The sequence below is a fragment of the Amphiura filiformis genome, chromosome 9 (assembly GCF_039555335.1).
Source record: "Amphiura filiformis chromosome 9, Afil_fr2py, whole genome shotgun sequence".
In the NCBI taxonomy this organism is placed as follows: domain Eukaryota; kingdom Metazoa; phylum Echinodermata; class Ophiuroidea; order Amphilepidida; family Amphiuridae; genus Amphiura; species Amphiura filiformis.
Genome location: NC_092636.1, coordinates 2108412 through 2126064, shown reverse-complemented (window position 1 = coordinate 2126064; position 17653 = coordinate 2108412). Strand labels below are relative to the sequence as shown.

Below are 17653 nucleotides of genomic sequence, written 5' to 3'. Positions count from 1 at the left end.
TTGGTTTACCACTTCTGCTTTTGTCCAGATGATTCCATCTACAAGGGAGCAATAATTGAGCTTTCGAAAAACCAGCATTTGAAAAGCACCTTTTCCATTGCGATACTCTTTATCTTTCCACTTTGCCATGGATGTCGTCGTACTTTCCGCAAAATCGACCAAGTTGGCGTCTAAGCTTTGAATGTTAGCAACCTCCAGCCATACAGCATTAACATAGTTCAGATCCAATAATTCAGAAAATGCTTTGTCGTAAATGATGTCACACAATGGATCATCACGATCTTCATTCAGATACACGCAAATGTGTTTCACCTGGCTAGGATGTCCGTCACAATGTGTCTTCATCATGTCCCTCGCATGACGTTCCAACTCATCCCCGATTATATAATGCGCAAATTGATGCAGTAGATGTCGCTGTCTCTCCATCTCCATTTCTTTGATTGAGGCGTCCCAATCTTCCTTCGAGTTAGGTAAAACGTCACTGATGTTGAAAGTAGCCATCTCTATTAAGGCTATGAAGGATGGCTTATAAAGCAAGTTGAATGAAGCCCTTTATAATGCTGAGATGGTCACGTGCGTGAAGAATTTATATCCCGATCTATAGTATACGTCATGGATGACTTGACCAATCAAAATTCTGGAGTGTGTTTAATTTCTAAAAACTATATTTACACGTGAACATGGTAAAGGGTATTGACTAAGTTATCTTTCGAAGACGGCTGACTGAAAATTTTTGTCGGACTACGCCTGTTCACTTTCGCGCGAGCTGCATCCACTGCCTCAGCTTCTGATAAGTATCCCCTCAAGTGACTGCCAAGACGCATAAACTGTATCTGTGCAGGTCCGTGAAAATATATATATCACAATATTCCCCGGAGATATTCCTTGTTACCCCCAATTTGCACAAGATTCTGTTACAGTCTCCTTAAAATCAATCCTCTTGGGATCTAGCTGTAAAATTTTAGCGGACTCCAGGAATAGAGCTTGCACATAGCCCAGCTCCAGTTTAGCTAGGGCTTCCTCGTAAATTATGTCAAACAGTGGGTCTTCGCAGGCTATACAGATGTGACTCGGTTGTTCTATTTGACGCCCGTTGTACCGTTCTTTCATCACTGCACCGAAGATCGTTTAGTTCGTCAACAACTATATAGTTGACCAGATATTGAAGTCGCCGCATGAACTCCTCATTGCTTGCTTATCTTAGGTATTTAGACTCCCTATCTTGAAACATAGAATATTCTCCTTCACTATTCCAAGCATCAGCCATTGGAACTGATTGTTTGATATACTTATAGAAGAATGATGATTTGTGAATATGATGATATACAGAGCTACTACTTATATCTTTCTTTCAAATAGTATTCACCAATAACAGCCCGGGATAACAGCTTAGGATTTAAATGAGGTCAATATGATGGATTGGATATTTTGCATATTCATGCTAGAATGTTCTGTTTTGAATTTTGCATAATAGGCCTACACTACAACATGTTCAAACTTGTACATTCCGAACTATATCTATCAAATGTATCACTGATCTCAACGTCTGAGCATCAAATGAGCCTAGCATGAGCAACAACAAAGAGGAGAATGAGCAGCAAAATGAGCACCAAATGAGTAGAATGAGCAACAAATGAGTAGCAAATGAGCAGAATGAGTAGCAGAATGAGCAGTAAATGAGTAAAATGAGCAGCTAATGAGCAAAATGAGCAGCAAGTGAGCAGTTAATGAGCAGTAAATGAGCAAAATGAGCAATAAATGAGCAGGAAGTGAGCAGTAAATGAGCAAAATGAGCAGTAAGTGAGCAGCAAGTGAGTAAAATGAGCAGTAAATGAGCAGCAGATGAGTCAAATGAGCAGCAAGTGAGCAGTAAATGAGCACAATGAGCAGAATGAGCAGTAAATGAGTCGAATGAGCAGCAAATGAGCAAAATGAGCAGAATGCGCAGTAAATGAGTCGAATGAGCAGCAAATGAGCAGCAAGTGAGCAGTAAATGAGCAGTAAGTGAGCAGCAAGTGAGTAAAATGAGCAGTAAATGAGCAGCAGATAAGTCAAATGAGCAGCAAGTGAGCAATAAATGAGCAAAATGAGCAGTAAATGAGCAGAATGAGCAGTAAATGAGTCGAATGAGCAGCAAATGAGCAGAATGAGCAGCAAGTGAGCAGTAAATGAGCAAAATGAGCAGTACATGAGCAGAATGAGCAGTAAATGAGTCGAATGAGCAGTAAATGAGTCGAATGAGCAGCAAATGAGCAGAATGAGCAGCAAGTGCGCAGTAAATGAGCAAAATGAGCAGTAAATGAGCAGTAAGTGAGCAGCTTGAGCAGAAAGTGCGCATGAGCAGAACGATCAGCAGATGAGTCAAATGAGCAGCAAGTGAGCAGTAAATGAGCAAAATGAGCAGTAAATGAGTCGAATGAGCAGCAAATGAGCAGTAAATGAGCAAAATGAGCAGAATGCGCAGTAAATGAGTCGAATGAGCAGCAAATGAGCAGAGTGAGCAGTAAATGAGCAGTAAGTGAGCAGCAGATGAGTCAAATGAGCAGCAAGTGAGCAATAAATGAGCAAAATGAGCAGTAAATGAGCAGAATGAGCAGTAAATGAGTCGAATGAGCAGCAAATGAGCAGAATGAGCAGTAAATGAGCAAAATGAGCAGTAAATGAGCAGAATGAGCAGTAAATGAGTCGAATGAGCAGTAAATGAGTCGAATGAGCAGCAAATGTGCGCATGAGCAGAACGATCAGCATATATGAGCAGTAAATGAGCAGCTTGAGTAGAAAGTGTGCAGCAAGTGATCGACAAAATTAAATATATGGTTTTCTTGTGTCTCTAATCATTTAGTTCCGAGCTTTCAAAAAGTCAACATGAATTCTTTATCTGCTGTAGGTAAACCCTATGCTTGCTCCTTCTGCGACAAAACGTTTGCTCGCCAGTTCAACCTTAGGCGACACACAGAAACTGTACATGGTGTTGAGGAGTCTGAAAAAGATGAAAATGAAGATTCCGAAGAAGATAATCCTGAAATTGAGTATTCACAAGAAAATAACCCTGAAACAGACTGTTCGGAGACAGATTGTGAACATGAAGACTCAGAATCTGAGGATTCTGAATCCACCAGGGAAGTAGAATCTGAATCATCTGATGGAGAGATGTCTAGCGATGAGTTTGAAGACAATGTCACATATCAAGAATTGTATCAGCAAGCCATTGAAGAAACTCAAGAGATAAGGGATGAAAAATACCAGAAGTACATCAACCATGGTATGGATGAAGAACAAGCCAATGAAAAAGCCTATATGAAGACTTTGTGGGCACTTCAGCGGACATTTTTTAACAAATACATGGCATATTTGCGGCGTAATATTCATCTCAAAGACGATGAAACTCACCAGGAGATTATGAATGACCTTGAAGAGAAAATAGATGGTGGCATGGAGATACGCAAAGCTCTGAAGAGGGTAATAGCTAAACATCGGACCAAATTTGATGGCCTTTTCATGTACGACGAAGGTACGGATGAAGACGAAATGGAAGTTGATGATGGAGACAGCGTTTAAACAACACCGCCACTAAACTATACTACATAACATATGAACATTACATGTAATACTATAAAATAATTCACAAACTCAATATATAGCTTAATACTTATTTTTGATGAAGATTCTGCTCATGAAACCAATTGGGTAACTTCTATTTGAGATACTCACTCTAGTTGTAAATGTTTACAAAGAAACTTTGAATATCTATAATAAAATAATTGTAAATGAAACACACGTATGTTGTTGTACTGTACTTTATTTGTGTTGTTGTTGTTGTTTTTGTTTAGGTCTATTTCATAACATGGTTAGAATTTAGCCAATGTACCTACTTACTAAAATTATTATTTTGAATATTAATTAGCTGCTCCCAAAAATAATTAGATAAATCTTAAAACATCTAGAAAAATATACTATATGAAAACAAGATATTTACAGCAACCAAAAAACAACATATTGAAATTGACAGTGATAGTCATAAATTGATTACTAAGGTGCTCATCCTGCCTAAAATTCCTGACGCTCTAACAATCGCAATACCGATAGTGTCTGTGCTGGTATGAGAAATATTTCACGATCAATATATCTTTAAATACAGCGATGTGCTACCCTCCATGGTTAATGCCTACAACAATATCGTACGTAGTAGTATGGATAGAGCACCCTCTGACCTTAGCATTCACAATCAGATGGAAGTGAAAAGGGAAAAATCATCCAAAGATGATATTAGATCTCATGTAAAATTTTCTTTAATTCTAGGTTTTTAGACATACTCCTACCTCTTACACACAATCTTTATACATTGTACTTTAAACTCTGCACGCGCATAAATATACACATAAATACACACTTTTTGTTTTTATGTTTCATTTTATTTTTCTATTTATTTCTTCATGTAAACATACATTTTAAAATAACGCCCAATGCAAGCATGGTGATATTCACACACATGATTTTGACAAAGTTTCTTTTCATCGTGCGTTTCTCCAATATAACTGTCCAATCAACGTCATATTGTTCAATAGTAGTTTTCGTGATTGTTAAGAGTTCCCGTTTCAAATCATTGTCTTTGAGTCTATGACTACACAAATAGTCGGTAAAAACGAAAAGTGTCAGAGCTCTAAAGCATAGTTTGTAACCATTGCCATATGCAAACATTGCATTTTCACACAAAGCTCGAAATTCTTCGGTGAAATTATCATGATATCCAAGTGGCCAATCTAACATCAGTTTATATTCACTATGGTCTCTGCAGAAATGGATTACATTTTCTATTTGTTTCATTTCATCAGAATTCAATAGCTGACTTTGAAGGGTTCCCTTTGCAAGATATGTTTCTATACAGTTGAAAATGTCTTCATTTCGGCTATATACAATTTTTGTACAGCTTTTCAAGGATTGATTCTCTTCTCCAAAACAAGTCGTTTCATCCTCGCTGACAATAATGTCATGACAACATGATCTGGAACCTTGGTACTCTCCTGTAGATTGATACATACTTTTTGTCTGTTTCCAGCAAGCTTTTAATTCTTGCGAATACTGTAAAAGTTTATCTGTCAATATACGTTAGTAGTCCATGAACAGGTACGACAGTAAGTACGTCTTAAAACTGGGTTCTTAACCACGCCCACTGGCTGTTTGAACTCGTTTATCCTGATGTAGCTTTCTTGGCAATTTTCACGCGCCGTGATTGTCCACATCCATCAGTTCATCGTGGTTTTGATTGTCTACATCCACCACCTGATCTTGATTGTTATGGTTTTCATTTCCGTCATCATTATCATCTTCATCATCATCATCAATAATAACAATATCGTGCATTTCCCCACAGTCAGCACATTTCATCACCAAACTCACTTTTGGATGATTCGAAAATAGTTCGCAGAATTCATCAAATTTTGTGAAATAATGCTCCCTTTCTTCAAAGCCCTCGTCTGTATCAAAATCGTCCATGCACACGTGTTTGGCATTGGAGTATGGTAAAGCGCACCCACATACACTGCATTCAAACACTTCGATGGATAGGTGTTGAGAACCATTATAACTTTTTCGGTAATATGTCCCAAGGACATAGCTCTGAAGCCGAAATATTATTCATACCGGTTGATATTAGAACTGCAGACTTGTAGATTGTAAGCGAATGATTGTGTTTAATTACAAAATTACCTTTATGTAGGAATAATGAGCAGGCCTACGTATATTAGCATCTATTATAACTATAATACATATACATGTTTTGGCCTGGCTTTATATTACAAAAGTTTGTACCTGCCTATTGACTTTTATAGTAGAGTACCTATTATTAACTTTTATACTTTACCAATATTATATTAGGCCGATAAATCTACTCCTGTATACAGGTATACTGTACAAGTACTACATTAAACATGTTAAAGCCTATATTTGAAGTTGAACCTCTTAATTGACCTATTAATATTGACATTGTTTCACTCGTTTGCTCAGCCACTCCATTTTAGGAAGCAATTAGGTAATTGAAGGGATTAACTCGTGACGTCATTTGTTTGATCTCATTTGCATAATTTTGGGTGTGAGGATGCCCAGGAACTACTGATGCTGAATTGGTCAATTTGCCCCCCCTGGGTGGCGTCTGGGGCACGTTGCCCCCGCCCCCCTAGTTACGCCACTTCAAATATGCAGTGATTAGTATGACAATAGTTTGCTGAAAAAGGGTCATGCATTGGATGAAATAAAACTATGACAACTTTAGGTGATAGAGGGTTTGAGTCGCTGGCTGTGACATTTCATCTTGAATAAGGGTCTATAGTTGTAGCAAGCCCGTAACCAGGATTTATTGGGGGCTGATTTTGAAAAAGTGGCTTTTTTTCCAAAATTTGGACCTTTTTTGACCAAAAATGGCAACGGTCATACCGTATTCCAATATGACAGCATATTGTTTTTAGTCATATTTGTTGTCAACTTGTTACTTTATGTGGAAGAAATAATAGTCTCTTAGGGGAGTCTCAAGTCCAAATTCCTTGAAATTGACAAAATGAGTGGGATTTTTGACCAAAAATGAGCATTTTTACATATTTTTTTCAGAAAAAAATTAAATTGATCTTTGTGAACAAGGATATGTGCTTGTTTAATTTTGTATAGGGTCAAAATGTTACAAAAACAATAACTTGCCCATATACAACGAAGATCAATTTTCTTGACTTATTTTCTTCATGGAATGTAGGCATAATCGCCAAAGTTGCCCCAAATGTGAGGTAACTATTTTAACCTAGAGCACCCTTAAAAAATTATAATTTTTTTAAAATTAGTTCATACGGTTCCAAATGGTGTCATCAGTAGATAACAAAATATTGTAAACCTTTCTTACTTACTTTCTTGTATTTTATTTTATTTTTTAAATTATCTTGAGTAGATAGCGGAAAAAACAAACAAAAAACATCAAAAACAAACTTTCCTAACAGATGTTTTCTAAATTTGTAAAATATTTTCTGTTGTTTTATTAGGCCCGCAATGCTATCTTCAGAAGATAGCCGCTTGCACGCGTTCCGAGAAACATGATGCAGATCGTAAATGATGCAGGCCGTAAGTGGGTTCGCGCGTGTTCACAGACGATGATGCATGTCGCAACGGGTGATTTGCAAATCGCACCGTAAATGGTATCTTGAGTAGATAATAAAATGCTATCATCAGTAGATAGACCTAACAAAATATATTCAACCTTTCTCAATGTCTTTGTATTTTACAAATAAATACTATCTTGAGTAGATAGCGGGAAACCTAACAGATGTTTTGTAAATTTGTGAAATATTTCCTGTTGTTTTATTAGGCCCGCAATGCTATCTTCAGAAGATAGCCGCTTGCACGCGTTCCGAGAAAAATGATGCAGATCGTAAATGATGCAGGCCGTAACTGGGTTCGCCCGTGTTCACAGACGATGATGCATGTCGCAACGGGTGATTTGCAAATCGCACCGTAAATGGTATCTTGAGTAGATAATAAAATGCTATCATCAGTAGATAGGCCTAACAAAATATATTCAACCTTTCTCAATTTCTTTGTATTTTACAAATAAATACTATCTTGAGTAGATAGCGGAAAACCTAACAAGCAAACAAATAAACAAACAAACAAACAAAAAACATCAAAACAAACTATTTTCTGTGTTGTTTTATTAAGCCAGTAAAGCCGTTTGCGAGTTCCGAGAAAATGATGCAGGCCGTAAGTAGGCTTTGAGCGCGTTTTTTTGACAGCAGATGATGCGTGATGTCGCAAAGGGCCTATAATGATGTGCAAATCACACCGTAAATTCTACCCTGAGTAGATAACAAGCAAACAAACAACAAACATGTTGTAAAAAAATATACCAAATGAAATTTCTAACTTCAATGATATTTTTTAATTAGTTCATATACGGTTCCAAATTGTGTCATCAGTAGATAACAAAATATTGTAAACCTTTCTTACTTACTTTCTTTGTATTTTATTTAAAAAAAATACTATCTTGAGTAGATAGCGGAAAAAACAAACAAACAAAAAACATCAAAACAAACTTTCCTAACAGATGTTTTCTAAATATGTGATATATTTTCTGTTGTTTTATTAGGCCCGCAATGCTATCTTCAGAAGATAGCCGCTTGCACGCGTTCCGAGAAACATGATGCAGATCGTAAATGATGCAGGCCGTATGTGGGTTCGCGCGTGTTCACAGACGATGATGCATATCGCAACGGGTGATTTGCAAATCGCACCGTAAATGGTATCTTGAGTAGATAATAAACAAACAAACAAACAAACAAACAGGCAGACAGACAGACAAACAAACATGAAATATTAAAAATATTCCAAATGATCTTTCTGACTCGTCTCATGTTAAGTCTTACGATTTCCTTCTTTTTTTGTATTATTTCATTAGGTATAAAAATGCTAACAAACAAACAAGCAAACAAACAAACATGTTGTAACAAAAAAAATATACCAAATGAAATTTCTAACTTCAATGATTTTTTTAAAAGTTCATACGGTTCCAAATGGTGTCATCAGTTGATAACAAAATATTGCAAACCTTTCTTACTTACTTTCTTTGTATTTTATTTATAAAAAAAAAAAATCTTGAGTAGATAGCGGAAAAAACAAACAAACAAACAAACAATAAACATCAAAAGCAAACTTTCCCAACAGATGTTTTCTAAATTTGTGATATATTTTCTGTTGTTTTATTAGGCCCGCGATGCTATCTTCAGAAGATAGCCGTTTGCACGCGTTCCAAGAAAAATGATGCAGATCGTATAATGATGCAGGCCGTAAGTGGGTTCGCGCGTGTTCACAGATGATGCATGTCGCAACGGGTGATTTGCAAATCGGACCGTAAATGGTATCTTGAGTAGATAATAAACAAACAAACAAACAGGCAGGCAGACAGACAGACAGACAAACATGAAATATAAAAAATATAGGCCTACCAAATGATCTTTCTGACTCGTTTCATGCTAAGTCTTATGATTTCCTTCTTTTTTGTATTATTCCATTAGGTTTAAAAATGCTATCATCAGTAGATAGACCTAACAAAATATATTCAACCTTTCTCAATTTCTTTGTATTTTACAAATAAATACTATCTTGAGTAGATAGCGGGAAACCTAACAGATGTTTTGTAAATTTGTGAAATATTTCCTGTTGTTTTATTAGGCCCGCAATGCTATCTTCAGAAGATAGCCGCTTGCACGCGTTCCGAGAAAAATGATGCAGATCGTAAATGATGCAGGCCGTAACTAGGTTCGCGCGTGTTCACAGACGATGATGCATGTCGCAACGGGTGATTTGCAAATCGCACCGTAAATGGTATCTTGAGTAGATAATAAAATGCTATCATCAGTAGATAGACCTAACGGAAACCTAACAGATGTTTTGTAAATTTGTGAAATATTTCCTGTTGTTTTATTAGGCCCGCAATGCTATCTTCAGAAGATAGCCGCTTGCACGCGTTCCGAGAAAAATGATGCAGATCGTAAATGATGCAGGCCGTAACTGGGTTCGCGCGTGTTCACAGACGATGATGCATGTCGCAACGGGTGATTTGCAAATCGCACCGTAAATGGTATCTTGAGTAGATAATAAAATGCTATCATCAGTAGATAGGCCTAACAAAATATATTCAACCTTTCTCAATTTCTTTGTATTTTACAAATAAATACTATCTTGAGTAGATAGCGGAAAACCTAACAAGCAAACAAATAAACAAACAAAAAACATCAAAACAAACTTTCCTAAGAGACGTTTTCTAAACTTGTGAAATATTTTCTGTGTTGTTTTATTAAGCCCGTAAAGCCGTTTGCGAGTTCCGAGTAAATGATGCAGGCCGTAAGTAGGCTTTGAGCGCGTTTTTTTGACAGCAGATGATGCGTGATGTCGCAAAGGGCCTATAATGATGTGCAAATCACACCGTAAATTCTACCCTGAGTAGATAACAAACAAACAAGCAAACAAACAGCAATCAAGTTGTAACAAACAAAATATACCAAATGAAATTTCTAATTTCAATGATTTTTTTAAAAATTAGTTCATACGGTTCCAAATGGTGTCATCAGTATAGATAACATTATTGTCAACCTTTCTTACTTACTTTCTTTGTATTTTTTTTTTTAAATACTATCTTGAGTAGATAGCGGAAAAAAAAACAAACAAAAACATCAAAAACAAACTTTCCTAACAGATGTTTTCTAAATGTGTGAAATATTTTCTGTTGTTTTATTAGGCCCGCAATGCTATCTTCAGAAGATAGCCGTTCCGAGAAAAATGATGCAGATCGTAAATGATGCAGGCCGTAAGTGGGTTCGCGCGTGTTCACAGACGATGATGCATGTCGCAATGGGTGATTTGCAAATCGCACCGTAAATGGTATCTTGAGTAGATAATAAACAAACAAACAAACAGGCAGGCAGGCAGACAGACAGACAGACAAACATGAAATATAAAAAATATACCAAATGATCTTTCTGACTCGTTTCATGCTAAGTCTTATGATTTCCTTCTTTTTTGTATTATTCCATTCTAAGGTTTAAAAATGCTATCATCAGTAGATAGACCTAACAAAATATATTCAACCTTATTCAATTTCTTTGTATTTTACAAATAAATACTATCTTGAGTAGGCCTAGATAGCGGAAAACCTAACAAGCAAACAAATAAACAAACAAACAAAAAACATCAAAACAAACTTTTCTAAGAGACGTTTTCTAAATTTGTGAAATATTTTCTGTGTTGTTTTATTAAGCCAGTAAAGCCGTTTGCGAGTTCCGAGAAAATGATGCAGGCCGTAAGTAGGCTTAAAGCGCGTTTTTTTGACAGCAGATGATGCGTGATGTCGCAAAGGGCCTACAATGATGTGTAAATCACACTGTAAATTCTACCCTGAGTAGATAACAAACAAACAAGCAAACAAACATGTTGTAACAAAAAAAAATACCAAATGAAATTTCTAACTTCAATGATTTTTTTAAATTAGTTCATACGGTTCCAAATGGTGTCATCAGTAGATAACAAAATATTGTAAACCTTTCTTACTTATATACTTTCTTTGTATTTTATTTAAAAAAATACTATCTTGAGTAGATAGCGGAAAAAACAAACAAACAAACAAAAACATCAAAAACAAACTTTCCTAACAGATGTTTTCTAAATTTATGATATATTTTCTGTTGTTTTATTAGGCCCACAATGCTATCTTCAGAAGATAGCCGCTTGCACGCGTTCCGAGAAACATGATGCAGATCGTAAATGATGCAGGCCGTAAGTGGGTTCGCGCGTGTTCACAGACGATGATGCATGTCGCAACGGGTGATTTGCAAATCGCACCGTAAATGGTATCTTGAGTAGATAATAAACAAACAAACAGGCAGACAGACAGACAAAGAAACATGAAATATAAAAAATATACCAAATGATCTTTCTGACTCGTCTCATGCTAAGTGTTATGATTTCCTTCTTTTTTTGTATTATTCCATTGGGTTTAAAAATGCTATCATCAGTAGATAGACCTAACAAAATATATTCAACCTTTCTCAATTTCTTTGTATTTTACAATTAAATACTATCTTGAGTAGATAGTGGAAAACCTAACAAGCAAACAAATAAACAAACAAACAACAAACACCAAAACAAACTTTCCTAACAGACGTTTTCTAAATTTGTGAAATATTTTCTGTGTTGTTTTATTAAGCCAGTAAAGCCGTTTGCGAGTTCCGAGAAAATGATGCAGACCGTAAGTAGGCTTTGAGCGCGTTTTTTTGACAGCAGATGATGCGTGATGTCGCAAATCACACCGTAAATTCTACCCTGACTAGATAACAAACAAACAAGCAAACAAACAACAAACATGTTGTAACAAAAAAATGAAATTTCTAACTTATATTATTTTGTTTTTAAATTAGTTCACACGGTTCCAAATGGTGTCATCAGTATAGATAACAAAATATTGTAAACCTTTCTTACTTTCTTTGTATTTTATTTAAAAAAATACTATCTTGAGTAGGCCTAGATAGTGGAAAAAATAAACAAACAAACAAAAAACATTAAAAAAAACTTTCCTAACAGATGTTTTCTAAATTTGTGAAATAGTTTCTGTTGTTTTATTAGGCCCGCAATGCTCTCTTCAGAAGATAGCCGTATTAGGCCTATTATAGAACATTATTAGGCCTATTATATATAGTAGGCCTACAGGTTTTTTTTGTTATGTTTTCAAAACAAAAATACAGCACACAAACATCTCCACTCACACCTCATATCCCTCACCCAGACACATCCACATCAAAAAGACAAGACAGGACAAGACAAGACACCCATTCCATTCAACCCAAATAATAGTTTATTACAAAGCATGAAAAACATTCAATTTACACTAAATTACACAAGGGAAAATGTGAGAAAAATCATGCGTTTCTGAAATACATGCATTTAAAGTGAATGGAAATGACAGGAAGTCACAACATGGGCCTATGTGCGTTGCCGTTGCATGCAGAATACACAACTGGGATATGCCATGCATTACCGTACTGCTAGCTAATATATTAAAAAAAAGGGAAAATACAATACCAAGAACCAATAATTAATTCAAAAGAAAACAAATGATGGATAAAACTTGATGGGATATTTTTAAAAGTTCAATTTTCATCAAAATTAAAAGCGAATTTCTTCAAATGTTGCCATAACTTTCCTTTTCTCTCAGCAATTTTATATTCAGTTTTCAGCTTGATCTTAAAAAATGCCTGGGAATTTGGATTACATTGCTGGAATCTACATACAATTTCAAATAAAGAAGATAATAAAGAAGTTAATACCCCTATTACAGAGCTTGTGTTCAGAGCTTGATAAATCCATGCCAAATATTTTCTGAAAGTTTGATAAATTCAGATTTTCCCCACATTTCTTGTCGAGTGCTCAAATTACCCCACAGGTTAAGGGGTGGTGCAATAATTATGTGTACCCCTGGGGGGTGAATTCTCAAAATGGTCTGCCAAAAAACGCTTGCCCCCCCTTTGGCCATGCCAAAAATCTTCCCCTTTTGACGTGCCAAAAACCTTTGCCCCCTTTTGACGTGCCAAAAATCTTTGCCCCCCTTACATGCAAGATTTTGGGGAACCCAAATTTAAAACCTTAAATTGTCTTATCATATAGGCCTAATGCGAGCGCAGCGAGCAGGAAATTTTGCATATTTGAATGTGTTCCTAACGTTTTCCTACGCATTTTTAGGGCGTAGGCCTAATATAGAAACGGTACCCAAAATATCTGTGCCAAAAATTGCTTGCCCCCCCTTTCGACCTGCCAAAAATCGCTTGGCCCCCCCTTTTGACCTGCCAAAAATGCTTGCCCCCCTTCTGGCCTGCCAAAAATCTTTGCCCCCCTATAATTCACCCCCGGGGTACACATAATTATTGCACCACCCCTAAGTATTTTGTCACAATCACAGAACATATGAGTATAAGATTAAGATTCAGTTGATTTTTGACAAAAATAACGCAGAGGAGAATCTGTCAATTTTATGGAGAATTTGATTTGTGTAAATTGTTCTGTGAAAAATTTTGAAATAAAAAGCTCTAACTTGAGTCTCCTAGATTTGAAATTATTGTCATGAATAGATGCCCAGTCAATATCATCAACATCAATATCCAAAACTTCAATCCAAAAATTCTCTGCATTCACAGGGTTCTCCTGAGACTTGATAGGCTATAGGCCTAAAGGTGACTATAACGGATGATAGCCTAAGTTGATTAACTTAGGCTATAGGCCTATAGGTATATCGAAAAGGGAATTATTATCAAGACTGTATTCCGATTTTTTTCAGGCTGCGTCAGAAACATGAACTGTCGGAATTCCACAGTTTTTGACAGGCTGTGTCAGAAACCTGGAATTGTCAAAATTTCTAAGATTTATGCAGCAGAATCCAGGTGAGTGTGAAAAGAGATACGTACCTAGGCCTATCACCAGCCTGACTCCTTCTGACTCCAATCAATTAACTTACAGCGCCTCCAATAATTATACTTATTTGTGCTCAATGCAATTTTAGTGTTTTATTGTGTTCTTTTCATGTTCTATAATGGCAGTTAAAATATATGTGGTTGTGATAAATATGCAATAATCAAGACAATCTACCTGAAGATTGAGATATTTTTTCCGTTATCATTCTTTATTTGCCATTTTTTGTAATTGTATGCATGTCTACAACGGATGCAAAGAAGTTATAACCAATGTGTATACAAAAGACATGACATTGACACAACGTTAATCCGGCCTTGGGGAAGTAAACAAACCTCATTTAATCACGTAATACATGCAAAGGGTGTGGAATATTACGATCTGTTCCGTTATTTCAACTGTGTGAATTCAGATTTTGGTAGCATTTGAAGTTTCAAAATGGATGAACCAACTCAGCCGATGTCTGAGAAGGAACGAGAAGTCCAAGTCCAGCAGGTACAGGTAATGTAGTTATATTTGTATGCACATTGCACAGTGACACTGCACTGGATGAGAGTGACTGTGAGTGTGATTTGCACAGTGGCAGAACAGAATAGACTCGCTGAGTCTCATGGACGCCGTTCCTATGTCCACCAGACTCGTATTTCCCATTTTGGATGTCAATGGGAAATACACACTTAACGATTTGCGCCGGTTAGAAACTTGAAAAAAAATCTTTAAAATTTTATCAATGTATATAAAAGTGGTACCAACCTTATTGTGCTTGCTAATTTAAGACTCGGTTGAAACAAAATTAAGGATCGAATGCATTTTAGTGTCCAAAAGGCAAAATTATCGTCAAAGTTCTGCGAAATCGGCACCCTTGCGGCCGAAGGGTTCAGAATTGAATCGGGAACGAAAATATCCGATCTTTGCGATCAAAAACACAAAATTACAACTTTAAACATACTATTGGCAAAAGACATTATTACCAAACAATATAGAATAGAAAATTTGACATCATTTTCTCAAAATATTGAAGAAATTTGCTCACTAGACATCGAAAAAGTACGCAATCCAATTCCCGTTCAAACGCGTGAGAAACTGGAAGTGCATAATCCCGACTAGAACAGAATAGCATTTAGCAAGTTGCAGTAATCTGTAATTGCTATGCCCATGATGCCCCGCACCTGCATAGTCCATACAATGATGTTCACTCACTGTCTGACTGTATCTGGAATTGAGTTTTTTTTTAGTCTAAAAAATGACAGGATTTTATAGTTGTGGATGAAAATTAGCCCAAAACATCATGGCCCTGTTCCTTCCTCACTAGGGCCATGAATGCCCTACGTCACGTAAAAAACGGGCACCGAGAAAACACGTCAGCGTGATGACGTCACACTGACAGCATCTATTTATAGGAAGAGTTCAAAACACGGCGACGATAACAGTCACAAGTCTGGTCTTTTACATCCTCAAATGTGTTCAAAATTTACGAACATGCACCAAATACAGGGGTAGCGCTAGGTCGCTTTTTGGGGTCCCGGACCCACCAAAATAGAGTTTGGACCCACCAAAATAGAGTTCGGACCCCCTGTTTTTAAATTTTCTGTAAGTTCAGGGGTCCCTGCAGACCCCCAGTTTTTCAATCTAGCGCTATTGCAGACATACTATTTATATGCTGCATTTGTGTAACTCGGACTCACCAAACTCTACTCAGGACCCCCTACTTTTTAATTTTCTGCAAGTTCGGGGGTCCCTGCGGACACTGGGGTGTTTAGTTCTAGCGCTACCCCTGACCAAATATGTTTTGTTTAAGTCTCATCTTCACGTGAGGAATGGTAGGAACTACTAGGAAGTGGTATTTATGAGAAAAAGTGGTATTTTATGTGTACCCTGGACCAGATATGCTCAGGAGTCTCAGACCTTCGTACGGAGAAGGACAGTGGAAATCGTAGTGACGGAGGTGTGAGTACCTCGGGCTAGATGAAAATAACAGTGTGATGCAGAATGTTGCATATGTATGAACAGAGTTCATTCATATATTTTCATGGCTAAAGGTTGTTTATGAAATTATGCCCTCAGGCTAAAGCCCTTGGCATTAACAATCGTTTTGTCATGAAATATATGAATGAACCCCTTAGTCATGAAAATATTTATTAGAGAACTCTAGCTTTGAATTTGCACACAATACACATTCGATGCTAGAGTGCTTTGCTATGGTTTTCCGGTCGGACAGCGGTGCAGTTTTTTGCACGGAAGCTGTTAATTCTGTTAATTAATGTTAAAATTTGGATAAAAGTTATTTCGATGAGTCTGCTGTATATTTTGAGCAAGATTTGCCTATTTTGGACATCTAAAATTTTGCCGAAACTTGTAATTTTAGCAACATTTTTGATGCAATCGCCTGTCGTGATCGGCTGTGTTTACTTCTGAACTTCCATTGCTTTACACTGTGTCATGCTTCAGCGAATCCGACTAGATTTTGAATGCTATGGTCTCTAGTCTAGAATGTCAAGCTATTGGTGAGCAAATTCTTGGCTATAGACTTCTCGAGCAAGAAAATATGAATGAACCCCTAATTAAAACACTGTAGGCCTATACCATGATACACTCACTTGTTGTCACTCATGCACTACCGGTACCTACACTGTACTTAGCCTGCAAGTTGTTTTTTTTAAAATTAAATCGGGTCGGTCCGGGCAGACACACTTGGGTCCTGATGGGACCAGGCTCAAGCAAAATGCTTAAGCCAAGCCTAAGTTATAATCTTATATGACCCGAGTGTTCATTTTTAAAATACTTTGGTAGGGGGTTGGTTTTTCTCAAATTTTTCACTCAAAAACTTTTCGACACCCCGTCGATGGACCACTTAAAACTTTTTTGACCCTCTTCTTTTGACAGACAAAACTATATTGACCCCAGGCACCCCCCCCCCCATTATCGTACAACAAACATTATACTTATTAGTGTTGTTTCCAGTGGTGCGATATCTGGGTCACATGTCATTGAGGGAAGAAAATATTTCAAACATTCGGCGGTGGGACAATATTGCGCATGTACATGTGTAGCATATGGAAATTTTCATTTAAAATATGGTACTAAATTTAGATTTGTCCCAAAATCAGGGTGTTTATCTGATTTGACAGAATTGATGAGATCAGTGGTTCCGGAACCGGGGGCCTGGGGGCCAGCCCCCTCAATAATTTTGGTGAGGGGGCCCAAGTACCCTAGGCCCCCCCAAATCATAATTTTAGGGTAAAATTCATAATTTTAGGATCAGATTCATGATTTTAAGGTAAAATTCATAATTTTAGGGTATAATTCAAAATGTAAGGTACAATTCATGTGTAAAAATGTATGCATTCCAAAAGCTTCAACACTTTTTGCATTTTGTGTAGAAATAAGAAAAAAATGGACAACTGTGGTATACAATGTACAAAATGAAGGGGCAAATCTTCTTATTCTATCGGTGGCATCGGTATCAATGTAGCTTACATGCTTTTTTCGCTTCTACCTGTAAAAGCATGTAAGCTACATTGATACCGATGTCACCGATACCAATTTGTCCAATTTTTTTTTCTTATTTCTTCACAATATATGCTAAAAAATACACAAAAAAAGCAATGGGTGTAGTACCCCTTAAGAATTCTGATAATTAATATCCCCCACCCCTCTAGACCTGCCAGCC

At 36.8% G+C, this 17653-nt stretch overlaps 1 protein-coding gene across 3 annotated transcripts in view; it reads left to right on the top strand.

Annotated features, from left to right (window-relative positions):
* Positions 1 to 14211: 14211 nt before the first annotated feature.
* LOC140160510 (uncharacterized) overlaps positions 14212 to 17653 on the top strand; it is a 121807-nt gene continuing 118365 nt past the window's right edge. Inside the window, exon 1 of one of the 3 annotated variants that reach the window (XM_072183746.1) lies at positions 14212 to 14478. In XM_072183746.1, coding sequence (XP_072039847.1) covers positions 14422 to 14478 — 57 coding nt within the window. In that variant the 5' untranslated portion in view covers positions 14212 to 14421. Of the gene's footprint in view, positions 14485 to 17653 lie in introns of all 3 variants that reach the window. The other 2 variants (XM_072183744.1, XM_072183745.1) reach the window with 2 other exon arrangements.